We start from the raw sequence: 15,768 nt of genomic DNA, 5'->3' as shown, positions 1-15,768 counted from the left end.
GTGTCTGACTGTGTCCTTGGTGGAAAGCACCATACTTGTACTACAAAAACACACAAACAAAATAGCACCCTTAGAAATTACCCTTTAGAAAAAAAAACGATGTTTTTACGAAAAAATCAATTTGAAATAGTTTCAAAGATGGTTTCTAGACGATATTTTGCTAACATTGGTAAGAAATCGTTTGAGGTTATTTCAAATTGATCTATTTGTTAAAAAAATTATTTCTTTTTTACTAAAAGAGGAATTTCTAACAATGGGTGCGTTCAGCAGAACGTTTGTTTTGCAACTGTTGTAAGTTTCCTTCGCGCTAATTGGATCATACTTTTAGATCTAGAAGAATGGTCCTATCTCAGCAGACAATCATAAAACGGTTGCAAAACTGTTGAGTCTGCTAAACGCAGCCATTTTTTCGTATATATCGATAAGCGTATCGTCCATTCCTAAATCGATTCTCAAGAATCGATTCAATTGTCAAAAAACAGCATCTAGTTGGCGCTCCGATCACCGACGCTTTCTTTTCAATTTTGTTTCGCTTGGATATCGCATTCCACGCGTTATTTCCATTTCATTCGAGAGCGGAATCAGACGTGGATCACAAACGGCTCGAATAGTACATCGAATTGATCGTGGTGTTTTCGAAAAATCAGTTTTCTGATTAGCGAAGGTAAAGCATTTGTAGTGATTAGAAAATATTATTTATATTTTACGGTGCAATCTTTTATTTGTTCAATTAAATATTTGTTCGATAGCCATAACTTCTTTATCTCATATACCACGTGGATTCGAAACCGTTGGAAAGCGTTCGTTGCAAGCCAATGTGACCCTTGTACCTTTTCAGTTATTTGTATTATTTTTTTATATAAGATAACATTTGTTGTCCGTTATTAATGATATATTTTAATATTCGTTAAATATTTTAATTTAAAAAACGTGATAACTTACTAAATTGATAATCGTGAAACTTTCAGTCACTGCTTTCCATTTGATGACACAAATCGACACAAGTCGACACAAGCGTCGTTCTCCTTGAGATTCAGAGAGTGGCAAAGATAGAAAGACACTTGTGCCGAGTTGTGTCGACTGTGTCTCCTAAAAGGAAAAAAAAGCAGCCAGTATCGATTACGGAAAGAATCCAAGTATCTTTAATATTTATACATCTTGAGTATTTTTTTCCATGCAAATGAGTGCAAAAGTGGCCGATTCCATACGAATTTGTATGTAAATTTGTGACGCAATATTTTCTGGCGGCAATTATACTATTGATAGATTTAATTTGAAGTTTCAACTCGAATCTGTTTTGTTTTTGATGGAATTAAGCCTGATCTACAATGTGCTCGACAATTGTTTCCCGATTCTTGCTTTTTACCTCTTTTTTTTTTTCCCTCTGTAATCGTTTTATCAATAATTTTATTTTTTGCCACGTGTTTCTTGTTTTTTCCAAAGTTCGTTAATTTTTATCTCTGGCGGCAGAAAAGGAAAAACGGTATAAGAGGCAAAAGACAAAATGCAAGAAATAGCCGAAAGCAATAAACAGAAAACAAAATACACATTGTAGATCAGGTTTTATGAATAATTAAAATCAAAAGTTCTTTTCATTTAATCGCGATAACTCTGTAACAAAATTTAGGATTTATATTTTAAAAACGATTTCGTAGGAAAAACCTTAAGTTTTCATGTTAGAAAGTAAAAAATGTTGGCAAATTTTTTGGCCGGGTGAAGCCCACAAACTAGAAAAAAATCGCCATTTTGTCTAATTCGTAGTTTTCTATAACCGGTATTCATAGTCCGTTCTTATTTCAAAATCGTCTTAAGTAATGTCTTAAGATGTTAATATGACTCTCTAATTGGTTCGTGACTTCTTAAGACTGTATTTAAGACGGTCTTAAATATAACACGCATTCTACAATAAGCTATTAGTCATAAATCAGAAGTTAGAAGCTGGAAATTGACCAATTACAGTCGTCAATTTCCAGCTTCTAACTTTTGATTTATGACTAATGGCTTATTGTAGAATAAAGCTGATTGTACAATGAATTGGTAGTCGGAAATCTTAAGTCTTAACCAGTTTTAACCTAAATAGGTGACTATGATTTTTCGCATCTACTAGTTAGTTGTACAGCGAGTCGTTTAACTCGACTAGTAGGAAGGAATAAAGTCGAATTTGGTGTCTTAAGAAAATCGGTAGTTTTATGGGTCAATTCTAAGCAGAATCGTAAGACTCGTAATGTGTTCTCGTAAAACTTGTAAGAACTTATGACTAGTATTCTAATTTTATGCGTATGTATCGTAAGACGTACGATTATTCGTAAATATCTACGATTTCTTGTAAATTTTATGGCTAGTAAGAAGCTGTCTGAAAAAATATTGTATAAAGGTGTAAGCACTTAAAAAACACTGTAAGACTTCTTACAAGTCTTACAGGAACATGTTACGAGCCTTACGATTCTGCTTAGAATTTAGGCATTAGTCGCACAAGTCGGCTGTTGAGCATCTTCACCGATAAGACTTCGGACTACCGACTCATTGTAGAATCAGCTTAAGATTTGACTATGAAAAGACCGACCTATATGTAATATTTACCAAACTCACAGAGACTCAAAAACCAGTGATCTTTCGAAAGTACAGATTTTAAGCTTTAAGAACCCGTTTTTATTTAAATTTCGTTTATTTTTAACGAAATTTTAGCTGCTTGAATTTTTAATAATAAATTAGGCATGAATTTTTGACTCACCCAACAATACTTCATTTAATCTCTACCTTTTTATCTTTTGCTCTTTATTTTTTTCTTTATCTTTCTCTTTATCTTTCTCTTTTTCTTTATCTTTCTCTTTTTCTTTTTATCTTTCTCTTTATCTTAGACCTATGCACAAGTTTTCTTACAATCATATCTTTTTCTTGTAGAAAGAAAAATATTATAGAAAGAAAAATGGGTAAGGCAAAAGCATTGAAGCATAATGCAAATAAAGGAAAACAGCAGTTGCATGAAATAAAAGGTGGTTCTATAAAAAAGAACAAAGATTCCAAACTCAAAAATACATCCAAAGGTAAGGTAACTTTAATCAATAATTCAAAGGAAATTCTTCGAAAGCCTTCCCCAAAAGTCTCCTTTGCAAATAAACCTTCAGGTCAAAAGCATACTCCAAATAAAAACAAGGTTCCAAAGAAATATCAAAAGCCTTCTCCAAATAGTAATGCAGCAAAGCAATCAAAGCAAGATTCTCCAAACAAAAAACGAAATTTAAAGCAAAGCACGAATTCAAGCAAAGCACAAAAAATTGGTAAGAAGACTTTCAACTCTAGAAAGACAGAAAAGCAATTGGATAAGTCTAATTCTAACATCACTGAAAGTGATGATAGTTCATTTAAATCAGATGAAACATTTGAAACCGATTCAGATGTCCCAGATATTTTTGACAAGAGCTTAGCAGAATCAGACGATGACGATGAAGATTATGAAAAGGGTGAGGAAGAAGAAGACATGGATGATGATGATGATGATGATGGTGATGAGGATGATGATAATGATAATGATGAAGATGATGATGATAATGATGATGATGATGACTCTGATGAAGAAGAGACAACAGTTGATGACAATAGTGATGAAGAAGAGATGAGTGAGCGTAAAGGTGTAAAAATGTTTAAAGGTTTACAATCTAAAACCAAGAAAAATAAGAAAGTTCAGAAGAGAGATGATGACACCGATGATGACGAAGTCGAAAGCGATGAGAGTACAACTGAGAATACAACTGAGAATACAACTGATGAATATGATACAGATGAAGATGAAGAGATAAGAAGAGATAAGGGAGAGAAAAAGAAAGATAACATTAAAAAATCTAAGTTTAAGATTGTTAAACAATACGTTGAAATAGATCCTAAAGTAAAGGAAAATTCCAATTTAGATTATAATACTTCTGATGATACTAATGACGATAGCGATGATGAGGATGCAGAATTAGGTACAAAAGCACTTTTGGGGAAAAGTATTGCAGACGACGATGATGATGAAGATTTTAATGCAGAAGATGAAGATAGTAATAGTGATGAAGACGATATTACTAGTGAAGAAGAGTCTGAGAGTGATAATGCAATAAGGAAAGCCAATGAAGAATTCAATAACTGTATTATAGGAAAATATAACATAACAAAAACAGAGAGAGACAACCTAGCAAGAAGAATTATTCTCATTGATAATATTCCAAAACCAACGCCAAGTTACGAGATTGCAGAAATGTGTGCTGAATTTGGAAAGTACGAGATATTTGAAGCGAGACCTTATCCAGCATTCTTCACTGATTTAAAAATGCAGCCACTAGAGCCTCTGGATTGGCTAAATCGGGATTATCCAGATCTAGAAACATTCTCAGTAAATGTTCTATATAAAAGCAGACAAGACGCTTTAAAAGCAATGAAGCATATGCATGGAATGATGTTTGCTAGAAATTATTTAAATGTGATAACTGCTGATCTAACTGAACAAGAGCCTGACCATGCTGTATATGTAACAAATATAAGAAAAAGTATGTATAATAAATCATTGTTGATCAATTGTCGCAATTATTTAGCATGGAGAATAATAATGGAATGATGTTTTTTTAATATTTCAGCAATGCCTGACAACGATCTCTGGGAAATGTTTAAGCAATGTGGAAGCATAGTACGTATACGAAACGTACGTGATCCAATATCGGGGCTAAATAAAGGTTTTGGTTATGTCTCCTTTAATAATGAGGCGGCTGTAAAGTATGCTCTTACATTAGACGGTGTAAAACTTAATGGACGGCGAATAAAAGTGCTGCCATATCCTTATCGTCGAAATCTATCTCTTAACAATTTGACAGAAGAAATAAAGCGAAGGAATCAAGGAATAAAACGAATTCTTTCGCTTGGAGATATTCTATCATCAAAAAAATTTAAAAAGAATTCAGGAGAACCTGCAGCACGTAATGTAAATATTTTAACTATTCGTAAATACGTTTATTGTAAATTTTTTGTTAATATAGTAAATGCAGATTTTGTTTAAATAAAGAATTACATTTCTTAAAAATAAAGATAGAATTAATATTGCGATTTCTTCTCTTCTTTTTGTAGGTTGAACCTGAAAGAAACATTAAGAAACATAAAAAGCAAGAGGAAGATAAAAAAAAGTCTACTGCATTTCAAGGTCAAATGGTCGATTTAAAAAATAAAAGGAAGAAAAACAAACTTGATAAGAAAAAGAAGAAAATGGCAGAAAAGCTTACAGCTAAATCAATTAAAAAAAATTAATGTACTTGATGAATTCTTAACTTATTTTTACGTAATATTTTTTTATAATCGAAGATTTTTCAAGCGTTCATTTAATTTTAAAAGAAATGTTGGCACTAATGAAGGATCCTATATTCTGTAGAAATTTAATATTGTCATGTATTTTAGGAATTGTTAGACAATTATCATGTAAAATTCTTTCAAAAACATTTTTGCATGTTCGTTTAATATTGTAGAAAAAAAATAGATATTGACAATGTTACAAGAGACACTACAGTTCTCATTAAAACTGTGATCACACATAGGTGTAAACGAGAATACCTCCAATATATTATATCTCCTCCTATACTGTTATAATGTAACTGCCACTGCTTTTTAATAAATGTTTTTAACAAGAAATTACATTGTTTTTAAGAATCTGCTTGTTTTGTTAAGTTCCTGATTTTACCATGTAACTGGGATGGTAAATGCTGCACGTTACTGGACGCACACTTTGAACAGAAACGTCTCTTGTAAAATATGCTGCATCCTAGGCATACCGCATGTTCGCACACGCTGCAATTGGCGCCCAAGACCAAGACTTCGCCCTTGTTTGGCAAACTGAATGGATCTTTCATAATATAACACTCTTCTGAATAAACGAATTGCCGAGCGAACGGTGGCCTTGTGCCTTTATAATCGTAGCGTTCCTTTAAAAGACAAAAAGAGCATGTGAAAGTGCCGCCCATGTTCATTGCCGTCTGTTGACTCGTAGAAGCATCCTGCTGCGTCTGCTTACTGATACTAGGTTCGCCTGCTGACGTATCGGCGAGATCCTCCTTCCTATAAAGCAACAAGGAACAGAAGCCACTCAATGTGTTATCGAGTTTGGGTATAAATTTATTTTATATGTATAAATATATTATAATTTTACATGCGCCACGCATACATATACATTTATTTCCTACATAAGTTTGCAATATTTAAAAACATCCTAATGTTACTTTGTATCTTTGGCAAAAGCCATTTCTTTTTGTGATTCTTGAGGCCACCATGCAGGTTTTACTACCCTTACATTTATACCAGATACATTAAGCTGTCGGGCACTAAGAGATTCATTTATACGCATCAAGCCTAATCCGTACTTAGCGATACATCCTCGGAACTTTCCTACCGCATTGCCAGATTCGTTGAGAATTTTTTCATCATACGTAAACGGTTTATCTATAACATTATCAAACAACAAAGGCATCAGACGTTTCCTGACTACCCCCGTGTGATATGTACGCGCGGTTAATTCCTGGCCGATGTAGCAGCCCTTGTGAAAACTAACGCCATGTAAATAATCGCAATTGATCTCTAAAGGCAATGCTTTCCCAGGTGGTAGATCATGCATGCCTTCTCCTATTCCCAGTTTATATCGAAACGCCTTATAATCTCCAAGACTCTCTGATGGAGGTATATCAGCATCTAGATGTTTAATTATCTCGTTTCTGCCAATCTGTGACTCTGCGAGAATTCTAAGGCCTAGATCAGGTAATCTGGGATCTTCGTATATCATAACGTTGTCGACAAACTTGCTGGTTTTACTGTTAAACGTGCTACATGGAAATATCACTCCTTCTAGCTTGAACTTTCCTGTCTCGTTTGCCGCAGCTCCATTATCGAGATGTTTGGTGGAATTGAACATCGACCAGACATTGAGTTTGTCTCCTACATGTTCTATATCTATCTTTCGTCTCACGCGATACATCTTCAGGTGTCTCTGCAAGGAATCGACAGTCTGCGAATCACATTCTACATAGTACAAGTTGCTTTCCTCACTCTTGTATACGATAGCATCGCACATCACTCTGCCTCGAATATTCAGGAACAAAGTGTAGATGCTAGGTGCCCCTTCGTCGAGGTGCTTCATATCGTTCGTAATCAATCCCTGGAGGAAGGTAGAGGCTTCGTTACCTCTTACGCGCAGTATGCTCCTGTCAATCAAGCGTTCCAAGGTCTTGCTATCGACTTGGGTCGAACTATGTCTAACTGTGTCTAATTGCTGGTGGCTACTGATCCTTTTATTTCGCTTGCACATGTGGAGAACGGAGCGACTAATGCGATCAATCATCATAGCGAACGTCATGTGGATTCAAACGGTCTTTTATTTCTACGAAAAATAAACACGCAAGTACACTAACCTAGAACCGGCATTTTGGATGATTCTGCCTAACCTCCGAATATCTTATATTTAATTATTTCTATACGCGGCATAGCGTAATATTGTATATGAGATATATTAATCTTACATTTGTGTAGTGATTCAATTATGTTTCAATCAGTTCTCTCTCTCTAATTATATGATCCGGTATTTGAAAGAAGCCCAATCATCCGCGCCTCGAAATCAGATGATCACGAGTCCTAGCTGCACTTTGTTGCACTTGTTACATTTTCTGTACCCAAAATGAAATAAATATTAAAATATAGAATTGAAACATTGAAAAAAAATGAAAGAGAAGTAATAATAAAATAAAATCTAACAAAATATTTAGATAGACAAGATGCTGTTCAATGTTTTTCGTTATCTAGATAAAATTATCTAGATAATTATATAGATGAAGAAATGGCTTTATCTTATCTTTATCTTATCTTAGATAAAATATTTTTTAAATTAACTAAGATTGTAGAAGAGTATTGTAAAAAAGTTTCTATATAACTTCTAGTAGTAACAATGATGAGAATTTTTTTATGATATAGATAAAACTGGGATTAGTATGACATCAGTCATAATTCAAAGCGTTGAAGTACTTTCATATTTAGAAGATAAATCTAAGGAACTAGATATTCTTAATTTGTATCCGCATGTCAAACAAATTTTTTAAATATAACACATTATTGCCATTATCAGCGCCAGTAGAGCGCCTTTTTATTTGTGGACAACAAATATTAATTCCACGTAGAAACAGTTTGTTAGACGAAATGTTCTAAACATTTTTATTCGTAAAAAATAAAGATTAATGAAAATATACATTTTTTGTATCCAAATACCCTGCAATTTCTTCACTTCCAGATAAGTTGCGAATATTCTTATCCAAGAGATATCTCCATTGTATTCTGGGAGATATCTCTTAGATATAATAAAGTTATTTAGAGGTGAAGAAATTAGGCATAAATCGTTTTACTGCCTAATAGTTAAAAACAAAATTATCTTAAAAATTATCTAGATAAAATTTTTTTAATTTCATCTTTTATCTAGATTAATGTAAAGTTCATCTTCATCTTATCTATATTTTTGTGTGATTTATCTTATCTATATCTAGATAATTTTTAATTATCTAAGCGCAACACTGATGCCCTTTAATGAATCGCGCGATAATATTCTGACACGAAAAAAATTAACTGTATTCGATAGTTATAAAAACGGTAATATTGGCATTTTATTTACTCCCCTGAGATATCACTTTATGGGCATGAAAATTTATATTGATATTATAATTAGGAATCAATATATAGATTATTTAAGGATATATGTCACATATCTAAAAACAATGTTAAAGAAAAAATGTTAATTTAAAGAAAAGGAGATTGTGAAATAGGCAGAGGTGATATGGAAGGCCCTAATTATTATGCAGGTTGATCCGACATGCTTCGTCGGAATTTCAACAGTGTTTCTGTGATGCATTTCATTTTATTTACTTTCTTCGTTTCTTAACAAAACGATGGTGATCACAATTATGATATAGATATCAGTCGTTCGCACTTAACAAGGCGATCGGAACTGTTTGTTTTTGCATTAATTTTTCGTCACCATTAATCTTATAATTCATTCTCTGCTTATTCTTTATATAATTGTTCCATATTAAATGACGTAGGTGACATAACATTTCGCAAAGTGATATATACAAGATTATTGGTAGAAAATTTTTTTTGCAAATTTTTTCTAAAAGTAGCAAAAAACTGTGTCCTTTAGATCGAGACTTATTTCCTAACTAAAGTTCAATGTCAATTTAAATTATTCTTTATTTAACGTACACATTTCTGTCAATTACGACAAAAACGAGTTGGTCCTTAAAATCGAGTTTTTACAGTCATAATTAAACAAATGTATCTAATATAAAGGAATTCAAGTTGTAATTATACAAAATAGCTAAAAAGGAATTATAATTCACAATATGTGCAAAGATTAACATCATGATCTTTTATATTGTATATAAATAATTGTAACATCGACAAAAGTAATCAGACTGATATATCTGAATAAATCAATCAGTGCTAAGAGAACATCTAAAAAAAATTAAAAAATTTGACGTATATAAGCTGTTTTAACATGAATTCTGAAGCGTCATATATGATTCTAGAGATGAGTACAGTAAATGTGATCCTAACAGTTAATAGAGCTACTATCGTGGAACTTTCAGCGAACCAAATGATTTTTTTATCGAGATATAGCATAATTTTAAAATAATATATACGCAGTAATTGTGCTAATCGATACATCAGTCTTCGCACACGTTCATCACTGGAATCTCGATTAGGAGCAATATTTCGTATATTCAAGTTGATACTGGCTGATACTAAATACTAATAATCGATTTGGAGAACCATTCACGACCGTCTACAAATTTCATAGAGCAGCGGTTTTCAAATTTTCAACACGAATAAAACTTACGTAAATGTTGTTAGTAACGCAGCACGTAAGAAATAAATCATTTTTACTGCATTATATATATATATATATATATACACACATACATATATATATATAAAGTATTTAAAAAAGAAGAAAATATAAATCCAATATTATAATATAAATTACGCAATTTTCCAGGATTATTTCTCAGACTTGGTTCTTTTATTTTATTTTTTTTCACGCTATATCTCGTATAATAATGCGAATCTTTTTCTATCGTTTAAAATAAAATTAACTGTAATTTAAGCACCACTACAATAGGATGATTTCAAATACAACGTCGTGCAAGATTTATTCTCGTATATGTTACATCGCCGTTAAAAAGCGCACCGTCGTCGTCGAACACCGTCAAACAGCGTCATCCACCTTTATACAAACAATTCGTATACAGCCTGATCAGAAGGATCAGATGATACAAGATCAACGTGCCATCCGCTATTTACAGTCGACGAATACGATCCGTCGCGAAAGAAGATTCTCGGTCTTGAAACATCTTGGCGGAAATACCTCGTTATTGCACGATAATGTCAGAGTTGAGATACGACTTCGTCGCGTTAACGATCACGCTCGAATTACAATTAATCTACGGACTAATGGTTACTTCGGTATTCTACATCGCACTATATATTACGATAAGGGGAGACTGGCCAGAACGTGCGCAATTTATTATTGCTTTGGCTATGATGCGTAGTGTAATATCTTTATTAGCGTATTTTCTCGTAGAAATAATTAACGTTACGAGTTTGAGAGCGAACAGCGGAGCGAATCTCGTTTTCACCATGGAAAGTCCGTTTAAACGGCGAAAACTCCACATGCAACGAATCGGTGCAACCATACGATTTTTATTTCTTTTTTTTCTCTTCTCCACTTTCATTTATTTCGTTCGGGCGAAAGAGTTACTGAGGCATGTTCTTTTATTTTTCCGCTTTATACTCGCGCCGTTTATTTCGGCTTACGTATTTAACTCCAAACAACTACTCTACGTTACATTCGCCGTAAACTGCAAGGTGACGAACTGCAGACAATGCTGGATCGAACTACAAACAGAACGTATGCAGATCCATTCCGTAAAGAGTAACTTTGTTACATCGCAATTGCCGCGATTCACGTGGCAGCAATCTCGGCTTCACGGGAATTCCGTTTCAAAGGGAAGAAGCGCGGGAAACAATGCGACCGATTAATCTCGCTCGGGTAGTCTCTGTTGCTTCTTACTGATTTTCGTCTGCAGCCGAGTATCTCGAAGAAACATTAATCGCTGTCGTAATGCGAGGGATTATGTTCCACAGTGTATGAACAAGAAAGATCATCATACAGGTCTGCGGCATGAATGTTAAGTTACGTGAATTGTATGCGCTGGTGAACGTTCTTTCATATAAACGTGAGTAACGTTCTCGCAGTTTGCCTACGTATGTTAAATTGCACTGTCGCTTTTTGCACACGGACTGAAACGTTCTCACTCGTTCTTAAACGACAATTCGTATACCGCGCGCTTCCTTACGAAATCGCCGTTTCGAGAGTAAAATGTCTCATTATTTAAAGGAATTTTGAAGTATTTCTTAGTACTTCTTCTATCTTATTTATCGTGTCTCATCTATTCTTCTGTCACTGTCGAGGAATGATCTCTTCAGTGCCTAACGTCCACTTCGTCTGTCGCCTGATTCTCCAACGTGCATGGTCTGTGAAACTCCTGACCTCTTTCGTGCAGCCATTTGTTTGCCACTGAAAAAAATAAGTTGTGAAATATAATACGTTATGTAATATAAATTGTATAATATAACATTTGTGAAATAAAATATTAAATAATATAACAAAGAATGGCTACAAGCCTAAAACAAATCATTTAATATAAATTTTGACTTACATAAGAATGTAAACAATAATATAAAATATACGTTTCGATCAATATCAGGTCATTCTCAATGTTGACAAAACAGATCTCTACAATTTTATTGTGTTATCTATTCATATATTTTAAGTGATTTAATGACTATTGAGTTACTTTTTAATATTAAATATTTAATAGATCTCAGCGATCATAGGAAGATATTTTACAAGATGACATGTATTCGGCGCTTTTATGAATCTTATTTATCTAATTGGACATTGCCTAGATTGCGTTTTTGTTAAACAGTTTAAGATAGGATTTATTAATTATGTTAACGAATATTATAATTTCTAATTTTTATATTACAATGCTTACTTTTTGTCAACATTGAGAATGACCTGATATTGGTCGAAACGTATGTTTTATATTATTTTTTATTTTTTTATGTAAGTCAAAATTTATATTAAATAATTTATTTTAGGCTTGTAGCCTTTCTTTGTTATATTATTTAATTTATTGAGCCTTTTCACTTAATTTTAAAATATTAAACTTTATAAGAACGCTTTAACAACGTACCCCACTTCGATCCTGTAAGTACCGGGCAAGCCGCGTGTCTAGTTTTGAAATCTCCCTCACCATTAGGTTTTAAATTATGCCAAAATGCCGCGCTACCCTTTCTCGGCCAAAGTGATATGTTTATAGCGGTAAATACGGTACCGCCTCCTTGCTCGACATCGCTCATCTGTAGACAATGAGACAATGTTACATTGTAGACAATGAGACAATGTCCAGAGCTGTCAGCGTGCAACAAATCGCACAGAGTTGAAACTTACGTAATACAGAACCGTTGCAATTCTGTTACCAGTTCCAAGGCTCTTGAACGCATTCGTCTCTTCTTTCTGTAAACGTAAAGTGGATCAAGTTAATTAACAGATGGTAAATAGCTGCGGAAGGGCACACTTTGATTGCTCCTTATGGTCAATTTACCCTCGCAAAGTCGAAATGTGGCTCGTAGTGACCACCGATGCCGTAATTAACAACCTGAAGTTCCTCTGCCGTCTCCACAGACATACTTGTCATGTGCTCCACGCGTTTGCTCACCGCCGCTACGTGCTTATGCTCGTGCTCCTGGAGCCACGCGCTCTTACTGATTCTGTAATTCGCTATCTCTAAGGCACCAGTCTTGTAATTCTGCACCGTGGCGCGCTTAAACTGCAACACGTAATTGCCATTATCTTCAGGAATTCCTGCAATTTCGCGGCGCGCGGAAACAGGCGGTGTACACGGCGTCTCAGAAGAGACGTTCGTTCTCGGGTGATAATTTCCGGTAAACGCAATTATTTACCCTAGGCTGAGCCATTCGCTTGATCGTCTCGATTTCCTCGTCGTAGATCACGTTGTGATAAACAACTATCCTCGGATCCAGATACGCCTCCTCCTCCTTGAACGGCGCGATCTTCAGAAAGGGAATTCCACGGTCGACGTAACGGCACTTAAGATTCTTCTCCACCTCTGGCGGAATAGATACTTCGCCGCGACAAAGCATCTCGTACCTCTCCCTCTCCGTCATTTCCTCCCACGTTTTCACCCTTTCCTCGGCGACAGTGAAGTTCTGCAAGTGCGATAACGAACTTTATGGACGCTTGCGGAAAACTGAGATTGCACCCCGAGATTTTACATCGTCGAAAATAATGGTCGACGAAAAGTTCTTCGTTGTTTAACGCTATCTTTCGCGCTAATCGCAAGATAAATAGATAAATGACAAATTAATTTACTATAGTAAATCAAATAATTATTTAAAATGTGCACTCTCGTTACTTTCATTTAGATTTCCGACATCCTCTTAATCCAGCCTAAACGGCTGATACCAATCATGGTTTACCTGCTCAGGTATCGCTGTATCATCCTTCCCATCCTCGCCTCGCTTCTTTTTTGACTGACTCGCCTTGCTTTGGATCTCCTTTTGATAATACGCACGGTTTCCCAACGCTCTCTCGTGTGTCGGTACCAATTCAAGCAGCTCGTTCGTCATACTCAAAGCACGGGCAACATTACCTGGTTGGCGATAAAGACGGAATAACATATTATGTATTTGAAACGTACTGCCAAAGGAGTAGGCTTTTAGAAATTTCTCCGCGCCTTTCGCGATGTATACGACATGCATAATATAATTTACTATCAGAACCTTGCATGTACGTCGAAAACGCCAAGTATTCCAGGATGTCAGGTTTGGAGGTGGTGGTGGCATTCTGTTCTTCTTGCAGGCGGTCCATAGCCTCCTGCATCCACAAAACCGTGTGATAGTAGTCGCGATTGTGATAAGATTGTCGACCCAGTTCGAAGCAATCACTTGCTGAAATGTGAAATTATCGCACGTATATAACGAAGGTGAAAAATAAAGAGAATTATTTATATTATAAGTGCGAGAATACATATATACAGTCGGGGTTCCGTTGAATTGTCTTTTTTCGCGAGGCGAATCTGGATTGTGTTCTATTGAATTTTTTTTCTATTCGCAGTAGAGAGCACATGGAAGCGCGGGCATGGCATATACTGATAGCGAGAAAAGTGAGTTCGTTAATTAATTTTCTTTTTACGAACCACAAAGCGCGCTTTTCATCTTTCTTTACACTGTAAAATTCTCCGACTCTCGCTTATTATACATCTTTTTTTTTTATACCGTCAAAAACGAACGGCATACGATACAATTTATTCTTATACCAGTGATTCTTTATACTACAATGAAACTCGCTCTCCTCGTTAAATTTGACATCACGTTAGGTAAAATACGGTCTTTCGCAACAGTTTCGTGAACGTTCGTAGAAATTTTAATTAAATTTACCGAGACAGAGAAATCGAGCACGTTTCCGCGCTATGTTAAATAATTTCTTCAGATACAGATTGATATTTACTTTCGATTGAAAGGATCGTTTGACGTGTAAGGATTTCGAGATATTCGTAACATAAATTGAGTCATACAGTTTACACAAGGAGAGATGTCATTCATACCGGTCAATCCGGTGCTGTATTGCACTCCATTCAAGACACCCCTCGCAACTTGTGCGGTTTCAAGCTTGTATGTGTCCTGCAGCCTCATCAAAGCGACTGCGGCCCCATTCAGGTCCTCATCGGTTGGGAATTTTAGATCGCTCCTGGAATTCGTGATGTTCGCGACGAAGGACTTGCCGACGTCCTCGGTTATCAGCTCCTCGACCTTTTTCCAGTCGGTGGTCAGCCGTTTTACCAGCAGATAAGCATTTATAGGATTCGATAGGTACTGCTGAATGTTCCTGGACGCCTCCTCGTGCTCTCTCGCATAACCCTCCACGTTCCTGAAAGGAAACGTTTTCCATTAGTCGGAAAAACTCACAGGAAAGAAATTTAATTAACCCTTTAACCATTCGTTTTATTTGAATTCAATTTGAAAAACAGTTCACCACAGGTTTGAAGCGTAATAAAATATATAAAAGATTCATATGTGTGTAAACTTTCACAAAGATGCGGTTGGATACATTCCTATATATTATATTTATATAATATAATAAAATAATATAATTTAAAATTATATTTCTACATAAAATTTATTATTCTGTTATATTATATTTCTACATTACATAAATATAAGAACACAAAAATAATTTATTTCCACTTAAGTTTAAAATTTCTCAAAAAATTCTTTTCATAATCTATTATAAAAGAAGATTGATTTTAATGATTCATAAATATATTTGAATATCAAACATTTGACTGCGAAGATAGACTGACAAAATCTATTAAATTATTAATGCTAACAAAAGTGTAATAAAATAACTGCCGGGATCAAAAATCATCGATACTAATCTGTCCTACTGCTGTTTACAGCTGCGGGAATGAAATCTAGATTTAGTTGAATTGTTTGCGTGAGCTCTAATGATATAGTGGAATTTATTAAGCAGTGTTTGAAAGTTTCCTTCCTAGATTATCCAGCCGGTCTCTAACTTTTTGCACAATTCGGATAATATTAATATCATGATACATGATTTTCGGCTGAATTGGTCTT

At 34.7% G+C, this 15,768-nt stretch overlaps 3 protein-coding genes across 3 annotated transcripts in view; 1 reads left to right on the top strand and 2 right to left on the bottom strand.

The window, feature by feature from the left end:
- The first annotated feature begins 538 nt into the window (after positions 1–538).
- Positions 539–5,271, top strand: LOC108725122 (nucleolar protein 12). The gene is made up of 6 exons (XM_018451915.1): positions 539–664; positions 2,902–3,044; positions 3,126–3,495; positions 3,565–4,523; positions 4,611–4,951; positions 5,095–5,271. Exons 2-6 carry the CDS (start codon positions 2,927–2,929, stop codon positions 5,269–5,271), a joined length of 1,965 nt encoding a protein of 654 aa, XP_018307417.1. The 5' UTR covers positions 539–664; positions 2,902–2,926.
- Positions 5,272–5,370: 99 nt separating this feature from the next.
- Positions 5,371–7,658, bottom strand: LOC108725124 (putative transferase CAF17 homolog, mitochondrial). Its single transcript, XM_018451917.1, has 3 exons — positions 7,524–7,658; positions 6,234–7,384; positions 5,371–6,072 (listed from the first exon to the last, which is right to left on the bottom strand). Exons 2-3 carry the CDS (start codon positions 7,358–7,360, stop codon positions 5,661–5,663), a joined length of 1,539 nt encoding a protein of 512 aa, XP_018307419.1. The 5' UTR covers positions 7,361–7,384; positions 7,524–7,658; the 3' UTR covers positions 5,371–5,660.
- A 2,397-nt stretch (positions 7,659–10,055) lies between these two features.
- Positions 10,056–15,768, bottom strand: part of LOC108725149 (prolyl 4-hydroxylase subunit alpha-1) — a 107,349-nt gene continuing 101,636 nt past the window's right edge. Inside the window, exons 3-10 of the mRNA XM_018451964.1 lie at positions 14,739–15,061; positions 13,915–14,082; positions 13,612–13,784; positions 13,075–13,341; positions 12,717–12,941; positions 12,563–12,628; positions 12,306–12,471; positions 10,056–11,623 (exon numbers count right to left, since the gene is read on the bottom strand). Of these exons, the coding sequence (XP_018307466.1) occupies positions 11,529–11,623; positions 12,306–12,471; positions 12,563–12,628; positions 12,717–12,941; positions 13,075–13,341; positions 13,612–13,784; positions 13,915–14,082; positions 14,739–15,061 (1,483 nt within the window). The 3' untranslated portion in view covers positions 10,056–11,528. The remainder of the gene's footprint in view (positions 11,624–12,305; positions 12,472–12,562; positions 12,629–12,716; positions 12,942–13,074; positions 13,342–13,611; positions 13,785–13,914; positions 14,083–14,738; positions 15,062–15,768) is intronic.

Source organism: Mycetomoellerius zeteki, unplaced genomic scaffold, assembly GCF_001594055.1.
Source record: "Mycetomoellerius zeteki isolate Tzet28-1 unplaced genomic scaffold, Tzet1.0 scaffold327, whole genome shotgun sequence".
Lineage (NCBI taxonomy): Eukaryota > Metazoa > Arthropoda > Insecta > Hymenoptera > Formicidae > Mycetomoellerius > Mycetomoellerius zeteki.
This window is presented reverse-complemented; position numbering and strand designations above follow the sequence as displayed.

What these genes read in the sequence shown, in the direction of transcription:
- LOC108725122 (XM_018451915.1), top strand. Translation starts at nt 2,927, where the DNA reads ATGGGTAAGGCAAAAGCATTGAAGCATAATGCAAATAAAGGAAAACAG. An exon ending in GACATGGATGATGATGATGA is followed by an intron (nt 3,496 to 3,564) that starts TGATGATGGTGA and finishes TGATGATGATGA; the next exon opens with CTCTGATGAAGAAGAGACAA. An exon ending in GAGAACCTGCAGCACGTAAT is followed by an intron (nt 4,952 to 5,094) that starts GTAAATATTTTA and finishes TTCTTTTTGTAG; the next exon opens with GTTGAACCTGAAAGAAACAT.
- LOC108725124 (XM_018451917.1), bottom strand. Translation starts at nt 7,360, where the DNA reads ATGACGTTCGCTATGATGATTGATCGCATTAGTCGCTCCGTTCTCCAC. An exon ending in GCTTTTGCCAAAGATACAAA is followed by an intron (nt 6,073 to 6,233) that starts GTAACATTAGGA and finishes GTTGCTTTATAG; the next exon opens with GAAGGAGGATCTCGCCGATA.